Source organism: Phascolarctos cinereus, unplaced genomic scaffold (assembly GCF_003287225.1).
Source record: "Phascolarctos cinereus isolate Bilbo 61053 unplaced genomic scaffold, phaCin_HiC Scaffold_5;HRSCAF=322, whole genome shotgun sequence".
In the NCBI taxonomy this organism is placed as follows: Eukaryota; Metazoa; Chordata; class Mammalia; order Diprotodontia; family Phascolarctidae; genus Phascolarctos; species Phascolarctos cinereus.
This window is the reverse complement of record NW_027555958.1, coordinates 221,417,622-221,430,310: the sequence shown is the minus strand read 5'-3', so window position 1 is coordinate 221,430,310 and position 12,689 is coordinate 221,417,622. Positions and strand designations below refer to the sequence as shown.

The 12,689-nt window shown below is 36.0% G+C and overlaps 1 protein-coding gene across 4 annotated transcripts in view; it reads right to left on the bottom strand.

The window, feature by feature from the left end:
* Positions 1–355: 355 nt before the first annotated feature.
* Positions 356–12,689, bottom strand: part of LOC110213587 (cysteine-rich secretory protein 3-like) — an 82,693-nt gene continuing 70,359 nt past the window's right edge. For all 4 annotated transcript variants that reach the window (XM_020993960.2, XM_020993961.2, XM_020993959.2 and 1 more), the window contains 3 exons: positions 12,491–12,585; positions 1,796–1,884; positions 356–1,120 (listed from right to left, as the gene is read on the bottom strand). In XM_020993960.2, coding sequence (XP_020849619.1) covers positions 993–1,120; positions 1,796–1,884; positions 12,491–12,585 — 312 coding nt within the window. In that variant the 3' untranslated portion in view covers positions 356–992. The remainder of the gene's footprint in view (positions 1,121–1,795; positions 1,885–12,490; positions 12,586–12,689) is intronic.

Sequence of the window (12,689 nt, the reverse complement as noted above, 5' to 3'; positions counted from 1 at the left end):
AGCTCCAGAGAGGGCAATACATCAAAGTTTTGTGTCATGCATATCTGCTTTGCTAGGTATCTTTTGTGATCCACTGTTAAGTCCTGCACTGTTTTTTGAAACCACGTACATCAATGAGTAGATCTGAGCAATGATTCTGTTTTCTATAGATTTGGCTTAGATTAATGTAAGGGATCCTTCTTGTCTGAATTTAATTCTCAATACTGGGAAAGCTTGCTCAGGAATGGGCATCCTCCTGATAGGCCAGGTCATAAAGCAAATTAGAAAGTGGGTCCAAATTGTTAGGTATGATTAAGGTTTGTCAGCATTGTAGATGCTATCCAAGAATCATTTGTTACCAAGTAAGACTCAGATGGAAAAATTGAAAATCTTTTATTCTAAAAGCTGATTGATATAAGTAAAGTTACAGAAAAGGCCATAATGACAAAGTAGGAAGTGCATATTAGAAGTAATTCTTCATCCTGAAGAGAAGCAATTTGCATAGCGACTGATAAACTCTTTTTGTATTTTGTTTTTTAAAGACAGAATTTTCAAAGTTAGCTCAGGACCAGAGCGGTTGTGATCTCAGAACTTAGAGTTATGTATATGGCTGAATTGTAAACACAATTTCAATCCATTTATTTTTGCAAAGAACACTAAAAAAAATTATAACACTATAAAGATTAAAAAAAAGTTATCATAGTTTGTTCTCTTTTTCATATTATTGACCTAGGAATTTAAAGCTAGGAAACAAAGATGGTTTTACAATCATTTTATTTTTTTTTAATTTTAGTGAGTCAGTTTAAGAAATCATTTATAGGATGTATGCAAACCCCTAAATGATTTGGTAAAAAGAAACTGATGCCCACAATCAAATGACAAATTTCTGAAACTAATCAGGAATAGTATCTTATGGCTTCACTACAAGCATGTTATAATTTTAAAATAATTGTTGCTGGTATTATTGTGTTCCAATTATCCCTATTGATGGAAGCAAATTTCCAATGAGAAGTTTAATAGATTTTATTGGTACATTCACAGGAAGCCTTACAATTTTTCTTGACAATTTGATTACTGCAGGAATATTGCTTTTTCAACTGAGAACAGTTTGAATAACCATCGGTGTGCTCACAAGGATTAGCTGAAATTAAAGCAAACATTGAAAAAAATTCAGCTTCATTCTCCTGCTCCGTATAAGCTATGCCAACCCCATCCTATAACATAACAGATTACCAATTCAGCAAGAAAAATATTTGGCAGAATATTTGGTGTAAAGTACAGAGTATCCACACCATGACTAGAGGGTCACACACATCCCTTCAGTCCCATGTGAAGCCCTTGAATCAAACATGCAGCAGATAAATGCCTTATAAAAATATTAAAGGTAATATATTGACCTTTGCAAAATTCAAGGCAACATTATTACTTAGAGACACATGGGATTTTTATTTTCTTCCATGTAATGTATGGACTAGGCATGGATAATTTAACATTTTCTTGTGGGCCACAATCATGTACATAAATGTTAGCTGATTGTCTGCTTTCATTGTATTTTATTTTTGAAAATGCCCAGAAACTGACTGTGACTATGTGTCTTAATTCACATGGTATAACATTATTTTTCATTGTAACCTGATCATAATACACTGAACTGAAATAATGAGATCACTTAGAACAGTTTGAGTCATCTGTTCAAATGAACTATCTGTAATTGGTCATGATTAAATGGTTTCAATTGATATATTACTCCTCCAAAATAAAAGTTGAAATTGTTTTTGAATCCTCATGGTAAGCAAATTAATTCCCTCAAACTTACTGCAGAGGTTGTTGGAACAGTTCTTTGGGCACTTGGCACATGGTGTTCCTACTTCATAAGGGGAATTTTGTCGAGGCAAAATATTTCCACTGGAATATAAAAGAAGAGATAAGACATTTAAGTCATTTTTGACATTGTTCTCAAATATTTTCTTTTACAATATGTTGCCAAAATGACATTGGCAATTAGTTTTATAGCTCTTTAATTAAAGTTACATCTAAAGTAACCTGATTTTGGCAATGAATATGGGAGCAGACTTGAGGAAAGAGATTGACCTTGATCCCTGCAGGGACTTTTGGGAAAGAGAAAATGAAAGCTGCTAAAAGGGTAAGACACCAGAGGCTCCATCTTTCCAATTCATATGATGTGGCAGCCTTGGGCATGGGTGGGGAAGGGTGTTTTGGGGAGATAGATTTGCCTACATGGAAGCCAGCCTTACTAGCCTCCTTCAACCATGGGGTTGAACTGGCAACTTATTGGTGTAGATATTGGAGAGTGCAAACTAAGCTGTGATATGCAGAGACTAAGTGGCATATTGATGAGTTCAGACTTCTGGGGAAAATTTGAGTGTTTTGCTACCTTCCTCTAGCAGCTAAAGGGATTTAGATCAAAGCCCCTAGTTCTGAAATCAAGCATGGAATAAGTCCCTTTCCCGACTACCATAGGTGTATGTATATATATGTTTGTATCAGGTCATTTGGGTTGACATCTAGATTGGTGGAGATATTCAAATTGATGTAATTGTAGATACATATTTTATGTGTCTGTTACGTATTATGTATTGTATTGTTATGTGTCTATATTGTACTTCCACTTGAGGACAGGGACCTCATCTATTCTAAACTTGGTATCTCTTCTTACCTTTGAACAGTGAGTATTGCACACACTTCATTTATAGTAAATATTTGTTGTAATGAAAAGAATATTTAACAATTGGAAAACAATTTAACAATTGGAAAACAGTCATTTCAAGGAAACACTTCAATCAGGAGTGAGGAACTTGCAGCCTTGAGGCCACATGTGGCCTTCTAGGTCCTTGGATGCAACCTTTTGACTGAGTCTAAGTTTTATTGAACAAACCCTTTTATGAAGGGGATTTCTTCTGTGAAGTTTGGATTCAGTCAAAGGGCTGCACTTGAGGATCTAGAGGGCCACATGATGCCCTCAGGCTGCAGGTTCTCCACCCGACGTAAATAATCAAAAATAAAAAGTGACAACCCCAATTCTTTCAACCAATCCTTATATGGCATGGACTTAAAACCATTCACCATCCTGGTCACCTTCCTTGGGGACAGTTGCCAGGTTGTCAATGTCCTTCCTAAACTATGTTCCTTATAACTGGACAAACTTGCCTAGATATTATCTGTCTGGTCAATCAGTCAACAAATACTTACTAAGGACCTACCATGTATTAAGCACTATGATAAATGCCAGAGATATAAAGAAAGGTTAATACAGTCCCTGTTCTCAATGAGCTCTCAAGGAGTCCAGTGTGGGATGCACTATGCAAACAACTATATGAGAACAGGATATATGCAGCATAAATTGGAAATGATCATCAGAGGAAAGGAAATAACATTAAAGGTGCTTAGTACAGGCTTCCTGTAGAAAGTGGGATTTTAGCTGAGACTTGAAGTAAGCCAAGGCATCCAAGATACAGAGAAGATGGGGCAGAACTTTGCAGTGAAAATGAAATTGTCAGTGAAAATGTCTGGAGTCAGGAGATGAAGTGTTTTATTTGAGGAACAAGGAGTCTAGTGATATGAGAATGCAGAGTATGTAGAGTGGGATGTAAGGTGTAAGAAGACTAGAATAGCGCTGGTGGGAACAAGTTACAAAAGACTTTGAACAATGAACAGAAAATTTTATATTTGACCTTGGAGACAATAGAGACCCACTGAAGTCTATTGAGCAGGTGAATGATATGGTCAGATTTGGACATTAGGAAGATGGCTTTCACAGCTGAGTGTAAGATAAACTGAAGTGTGAAGTGATTGTGGCCAGGAGAACCAACAGCAGGTTATTGCAGTAATTCAGGAATGAGATGATGAGAGCATACACCAGAATGGTGACAATGTTAGAGGAGACTAGTGGATAATACTGAAGTACCTCCTTATTCTTGAAAGTTATGATTTTAATGCAGTCCTAGATTGCATTCACTCTTGGCTGACATACTTATACTTCTGATTTACGTTGAACCTGAAGTCAGCTAACTATCCCCTACTCATTATCTTTTTTAGATATGATCTTTTTATTGTCTAACCCATCTTGTATCATAAAGCTGATTTTTTTTTTCACACAAGTGTATAACTTTACATTTATCCCTATTTACTCTCTGGGTAATAGATTTAGCCTATGAACCATATCCTGTTAATGCATTTTTGGATCCTTAGTCTGTCATTCTGTGGATACCTCTCTCTCTCACCTTTATACCATCTGCACATCTGATGAGCATGCATTATATACCTTCATCCAATTCAAACATAAAAATGATTCACAGGGCATTCCACTGCATATTTCCATGGATGTCAACATTAAACCATTAAATGACTATTTCTTGAGTCCATACATTTCCTAGAGGTTAGTTTAGTAAGACATAAGCCAACCTCTGCAAAAATTCATACTGGCATCATAGAAAGATTTTTTATGCCATTCTGTCTAAAAACTCCCACAAGGTGGGTAATGTGCCTGCATGAACAAGAAAATGATTTCTGACAAACCTCAATTCTCATAGCAGGATACAACATACAGAGGTTTTCACAAACATTTCTATGTTCAAAATATGGCTTAAATTTAACCACCTAGATAGGTATATTAATAGAAAGTTTAGAATGGCAGAAAAAGAATTGGGCTTACATTCAGAAGGCTTGAGCTGTGTCTTATCTCTCATACTTATCAACTATTTTGTCCATGCTAAGGGGTTTTAGAAGCTGTGTATTAAGAATATTAGGGTACACACTGGGGAAAACTATGTCCTTAAACTCCCTAGGTATGTGCAGACCTCCAAAGATGTTATTAATACCTTGATTTTCATATGATTCTGACAACAGATACAACAGCATCATAGAATGCAATAAAAATGCACATAGATTAATAGAGCTAGGAAAAACTTTCAAAATTATCTAACCCGATGCATTCATTTTAGATTTGAGAAAAAAAATCAGAGAGATTAAGTGGTTTATCTGTGGGAATAAAGCTAGCTAAATGGTTAAGACAGGATTTTAATTCCTACCTTCAGACTAAAAATCTAATCATTTTTCTGCCGTGACATACTGTTCTTCTTTTCACATAGCTGGTCCAGCTCTACCTGAAGCTTAATCTCTTTGGACAATTAGAACCTACCTGAACTGATTTTTAATCTTTTATTTAGTATTTTATTTTCCCCCAATAACATGTATAAACAATTTTTAACATTTGTTTTTAAAATTTTGAGTTCCAAATTCTCTTCCTCCCTCTATCCTCACTCCCCTCATTGAGAAGGCAAACAATTTGATATAGGTTATACATGTATAGTCATGCAAAACACATGTCCATATTAGTCATGTTGTAAAAGAAAACATAGACCACTGCTCTCTCCCAGAAAAATAAAGTAAAAAAAGAAAAAGTAGGCATTTAACTGTATTCAGACACCATAAATTCTTTCTCTGAGGATGGATAGCATTTTCATCATACGTCCTTCAGAATTGTCTTAGATCATTGTATTACTGAGAATAGCTAAGTAATTCACAGTTGATCATCTTACAGTACTGTTGTTATTGTGCAGAGTGTTCTCCTGGTTCTACTCATTCCACTTTGCATCAGTTCATGTAAGTCTTGGTTTTTCTTAGAGCATCCTACTCATTAAATCTTACAGCACAATAATATTCCAGTGCAGTCATATGCCATAACTCATTCAGCCATTCCACATTTAATGGGTATCTCCTCAATTTCTAATTCTTTGCCACCAAAAAAGAGCTGTTATACATATTTTTTGTAAATATAGGTCCTTTTCCTTTTTGCTTTTTTATTGCTTTTTTATCTCTTTTGGGATACAGACCTAGTAGCTGCATTGCTTGTTCAAAGAGTATGCATGTTTTTATAGCCTTTTGGGCACTGTTCCTGATTGCTTTACATAATGGTTGAATCAGTTCACAACTCCACCAACAGTACATTAATGTCTTAATTTTCCAACATCCCCTCCAAAATTTGTAATTTTCCTTTTCTATCCTATTAGTTAATCTAATAGGTGTGAGGTGATATTTCAGGGTTGTTTTAATTTGCATTTCTATAATCAATAGTGATTTGGTGCATATTTTCCATGTTTTTGTGGATGGCTTTGATTACTTTATCTGAAAACTGATGGTTCACATCTTTTGATCATTTATCAATTTGGGAACGGCTCTTATTTTTATACATTTGACTCAGTTCTTTATATATTTGAAAAATGAGGCCTATGTCAGAGAAACTTTCTTCAAATTTTTTTTCTGAGTTATGATTGCTAACTGTATTTCTCTCCACCTTATTTTCCCCTGTCTATTCTATTCTCTCTCTTTTCAACTTGTACCTCTGCAAAAGTGCTTTGCTAGGATATGAACAGGTAATTTTCAGACAAAGAAATCAAAGCTATCCATAGTCATATGAAAAAAAAATCTCTAAATCACTATTGATGAGACAAATGCAAATTAAAGCAACTCTGAGGTACTTCCTCACACCTATCAGACTGGCTAATATGACAAAAAGGTAAAATGTTGGATGTTGAAGGGAATGTGGGAAAACTGGGACACTAATTCACTGTTCATGTAGTTGTAAAATGATTCAACCATTCTGGAGAGTAATTTGGAACCATGCCCAAAGGCCTCTAAAACTGTGTGTACCCTTTGATCCAGCAATACCACTGCTAGGACTATATCCCAAGGACATTCCCCCCAAAAAGGGAAACAGAACTGTTTGTACAAAAATATTTATAGGTCCTCTTTTTGTGATAATTAATAATTGGAAATCAAAGGGATGCCCATCAATTGGGAAATAGCTAAACAAGCTATGGAATATGATTATAATAGAATATTAACATGCTGTTAAAAATGACAAGCAGGAAGATTTCAGAAAAAATCTGGAAAGAATTACATGAACTGATACATAGTGAAGTGAACAGAACCAGGAGAATGTTGTACACAGTAACAAATATTGCACAACAAAGAACTACGAATGACAGCTATTCTCAGCAATACAATAATCCAAGACAATTCCAAACGACTGATGATGAAACAGACTGTCTGCCTCTAGAGAAAGAACTGATACTGTTTGGATACAGACTAAAGTATGATATTTTTCACTTTCTTTTTCTTTTATTCAAGTCTTCTTGTACAAAATGACTAATATGGCAATGTTCTACATAACTGCCCATGTATAAAACCTATATATTACTGTTTACCGTGTCAGGGAAGAGGGATAAAATTTGGAACTCAAAACTTTAAAAAAATGTTGAAAATTGTTTAACAGGTAATTGGGGGAAAATTATATATATATATATATATATGTATATATATATATATGTATATATATATATGTATATATACATATATATATATATATATATGCAAGTGTTTTGCTTCTCTGACTACCACCTCCCCCAATCTGCCCTCCCTCCTATTACCTGCTCCCCCTTCTCATATCTTTTCCCCCTCCTATTTCCCTGAAGATTAAGATAGATTTCTATACTCAATTGAGTGTGCATGTTATTCCATCTTTGAGCCATCTCTGATGAGATTAAGATTCAAGTTTTCCCTGCCACTTCCCCTAGTTTCCCCTCCACTGTAAAAGTTTTTTCTTGCCTCTTTTATATGAGATAATGTACCCTATTCTACCTATCCCTTTCCCTTTCTCCCAGTGCATTCCTTTTTCATGCTTTAATTTTATTTTTTTATATATTATCTTTTTATATTCAACTCACACCTGTATCCTCTGTCTATATATACTCCTTTTAACTGCCCTAATAATGAGAAAGTTCTTATGAGTTACAAGTTAGCCAACCAATGAGAGCCAGAGAGATTTGTGTTTCAGGAACAGTCCTTAAGAAAGAAATCTAAGTGATCAAATTTGCATTCCTTTGGGCATGACTCTGGAGGAGAAAGTGAGGCTAGTGACTGCACAGCTTTCCCTCACTTAAATCCAGTTCACTTGCATGTCATGGCATCACCTTCCTGATGTCACAGTCCTCTTCGAGAATGAAGGACAAACAGCAGCAGCAGCAGTAGCAGCTAGTTACAAGTATCATCTTCTCATGTACAAATGTAAACAGTTTAACTTTATTAAGTCCTTTATGATTTCACTTTCCTGTTTCCCTCTTTATGCTTCTCTTGCGTCTCGTATTTGAAAGTTAAAATTTCTATTCAGCTCTGGTCTTCTCATCAAGAGTTCCTTGAAGAATTATACTCAGTTTTGCTGGGTAGGAGATTCTTGGTTGTAATCATAGCTCCTTTGCCCTCTGTATTGCCATATTCCAAGCCTTCTGATTATTTGGTGTAGAAACTGTTAAATCTTGTGTTATCCTGACTGTGTCTCCATGATACTTAAATTGTTTCTTTCTGGCTGCTTGCAGTATTTTCTCTTTGACTTGGTAGCTCTGAAATTTGGCTATAATATTCCTGGAAGTTTTCATTTTTTCAAACCTTTTCCTCATTCCTTAAAACTTCCATAATTACTCTTCTTTCTACCTTCTCAGCTGAAAACCCTGCCTTGTATTTCACTGAAAAAAACATTGTGGTCATTCATCCTTTTTCTTCCATTCGTCGTCCCACATCACTCAAATGTCGTCTACCATTATCTCCTTCATGCCTTTTTCAAATGGAAAGACTTCTCTTCTTGCCAAGACAATCCTCTACATAAGTAAGTGATGACATTCCTTCTTACATCCTATTGCAAACTGCCCCTCTTTTCTTCCTACTCGCTAATTAATCTTCAGTCTCTCCCCATCTACTGAGTGCTTCCCTATTTTTCACAAATATACCCATATCTCTTCCATCCTCACTTGATTCATCCATCCTTACTAATTATCATCCTATATATCTTCTTCTTTTTTTGGTCTAAACTCCTTGAGAATGTTATCTGCAACTGATGTTTCTACTTCCTTTTCCCTCATTCTCTTCCTAAACTACTTTATTCTGGCTTTCAGTATCAGCATCCAACAAAAATATTCTGTCCAATGTTACCAATGATTTCTTATTTTCCAAATCTCATTGCCCTTTTTCAGTCCTCATCTTTCTTGACCTCTTAGTAGCTTCTGACACTGTCAATCTCCCTTTTTTCATGACATTGCTCTCTTTTAGTTCTAACTGCTCTTTCTCTGTCTGCTTTGCTTATTCTTCCTTCATCCAAGTCACACATGATAACCATGAATATCCCCCAAGGCTCTATCCTGGGCCCTCTTCTTCTATTTCTCTGTGCTATTTTACTTGGTGATCTTATCAACTCCTGTGATTCCAATGATCATAGCTATGTAGATGACTCTAAGATCTACTTGTCCAGCCCTAATGTCTCCCAATCTCCATTCTCACATTTCTAAATGTCTTGATTTTCAGTCATTTCAGTCGTATCTGACTCTTTTTGACCCTATTTAGGTTTTTCTTGGCAGAAGGTCAGAGTAGTTTGCCATTTCCTTCTTCAGCTCATTTTGCAGATGGGGAACTGAGACAAATAGGGTTAAGTGACTTGCTTGGGGTCACATAGCTAGTAAATGTCTGAGGCCAGATTTGGACTGCACCACCTAGCTGCCCCTAAGTGCCTATTAGATATCTTAAAATGGATGTCTCCTAGACACATTAAAATCAACATACCTAAACTGAACTCATTATATTTCCCTCCAAACTTTTCCCTCTTCTTAGCTTCCCTATTGCTCTTTTTAATTAATTTAATTTGAGTTTATCTTCAATTCCAAATTGTATCCCTTTTTCAGTTATTGATAATGCAAGAAATGCAAAACTCTTTACACACATAAAGTATTGCAAAAATTTCCACATTGGTCAAGTTCTGAAAAAAAAAGCAAGAAAAATAAAGAGAAAAAAATGTGCTTCAGTCTGCATATTGAGTTTATCAGTTCACCAGCTTAAGGTGGATAGCATTTTTCACTATGGTCTTTTGGAACTGCGGTGGGTCATCATTGTGTTGATTACAGTTACAAAGTCAATCAAGGAGTCATTCAATCAACATTTATTAAACACCTAATATGTGCCAGGCACTGTGCTGTGGATACAAAAAGAGGCAAAAGACAACCCCTGTCATCAAGGTGCTTACAATCTAATGGGAGAAACAACATGCAATCAAATATATACAAAGAATGTAATATATACAGGATGGATAGGAAATAATTAACAGAGGGAAATGACTGGAGTTAAGAGGGACTGAGGAAAGTTTTTTTTGTAGCAGGTATGATTTTAGGTATGATTTAAAGAAAGCCAGGTAGTTCAGTAGTCAGAGTAGCTGTTAGGCAATCCTACTACAGCTCTCTTACCAACTCACTATCTTATTCTCCACAGTGGCTCTTCCAAAACTTTTTAACCCTCCTTAAAACTTCCAAGTCTCTTTCTCCCCCTTGCTATCTTAGCTGAGGACTTGGCCTCATATTTTACTGAAAAAAGATTGAGGTCATTCATGATGAACTTCCTCTTACCCCCTCTTCCTTATCTCCTATCACTCAGGTGCCTCCTGCCAATGTCTCTTCCTTTACCTCTGACGCACATGATCAAGTGGCCTTATTCCTTACCAATGTTAATCCCTCTATTTTATCAAGTGATCCCATTCCATCCTATCTCTTCTAATACATTATGGTCACTGTCATATCCACTCTTTCACTTATTTTCAGTCTCTCCCTCTCTACTGGATGATTTTCTACTGCCTACAAATATGCTTATCTCTCCCCTATCATTCATTGATTCAGTCAATAAATATTTATTAAGTACCTAATTTGTGCCAGGTACTGTGCTAAATGTTGGGAATACAAAAAGAGGCAAAAGACAACCCCTGTCCTCAAGGATCTTACAGTCTAGAGGAGGACTCAACATGCAGATATAAAACAAGTAATGGATAGGATAAATACGAAATGATAAAAAGAGGGAAAGCATTAGAATGAAGAAGGATTGAAGGAGGCTTCCTATAGAAGGTGGGATTTTAGATGGGATTTAAAGGAAGCCAATGACATCAGTAGTTGGAGTAGAGGAAGGAGAGCATTCCAGGCATGAGAGACAGCCAGAGAAAATTTCTAAAGCTGAGAGATGGTATGTCTTCCTTGTGGAACAACCAGAAGGCCAGTGACTGGGTAAAAGAGTATGTATTAGAGAGTAAGATGTTAGAAGACTGGAAAGGTCAGAGGAGGCTAGGTTATAAAGAATTTTGAATGCTAAGTAGAGCATTTTATATTTGCTCCTTGAGACAATCAGGAACCACTGGAGATTACTGAACAGAGGAGCGACATTTTTGGACCTGCATTTTAGGTAAATCACTCTAATGGTTGAAGGGAAAATGGTTGGAATGGGGAGAGACTTGAGGGAAGTAGACCCACCAGAAGGATATTGCAGTAATGAACACATGAGGTGATGAGGGCCTACACAAGAGTGGTGGCTGTCTCAGAGAAGAGAAGGGTGGGGGTTGGGGTGGTATTTGAGAGATGTTGCAAAGGTGAAATTTACAGGCCTTGGCAATAATTTGGGTATGTGGGCATATGAAAGATAGTGAGGAATCCATGATGACCCCTAGTTTGCAAACTTGAAGGACTGTGGGATGATGATGTTGCCCTCTATAATAATAGGGAAATTACTCCCCAAAGTAGACTCTGGATCAAAATCCAGTGATAATGACCTCCTGGTTATTTCAAGAACAAGACTATCTTTTGGCTCTGAGCATTTTTTTGGACTGTTCCCCATGCCTGGAATGCTCTTTGTTCTTTGCTCTGATCACTGACTTCCCTGGCTTTAACTGCCACCTAAAATCATACCTGCTATAGAAAACCTTCCTCAATCCCTCTTAATTTCAGTAACTGTCTTTTGCCTCTTTTTTTGTATCCATAGCACTGCTTAGCACAGTGCCTGGAACATATGAGGTGCTTAACAAATGTTGATTGAATGACTGCTTGATTGACTTTGTAACTCTAATTAACACAATGATGACTCACCACAATTCCGAAGGATGCATAACGAAAAATGCTATCCACTTCCAGTTAGTGAACTGCAGTATTTCTACTGCCTAATGCAATGCCTGGCACGTAGCAGGCACTTAAGAAATACTAATTTACTGATCACCTCTAGACAATAACTCATATTTGGATACTGTTTTGTGGTTAACAAGGTACTTTCATCACAACCCAGAGAGGTGAATGATGACGTTGTTACTGTACTGATTTAATAAATATGGAAACTGAGACTCTGAGAGGTGATTTGATTTTCCCATGATTGTATAACTAGTTGGAATGGGAATCAGAACTTTTCTTCTTTTCTTCTTACTCAGAACTCAGGAGTCTTTCTAATATACCACGTTTCATTCATATGAAAAAGTGTTGCCATTTAATACAATTAAATTTGAACCTTCTGAAATTCTTTTTTGAAGTTCATTTCTATGGTCATATGTATTTTCCTCTCATTTATTACAACTTTTTTTCTGAAAGATTCAAACATTTCAAATACTGTTATTAATGTTACTATTTTTACAAATTCCATTGTTTTTACTTACGCAGGGCAGTAATGGCAAACAAAAAAGTACTTGTAAGAAGCATTAGGACACTCAGCACATCCACATCCAACTTTATAAGATGAATACCACATCACCTAGAATGCAAAAATCAAATTACATAAGAATATTTTTAAAAGTATGAACTCTCCTATGCTTCCAGGATTGCAAGAATCCACAATTTCTTCCTTTTTTCTTTTTA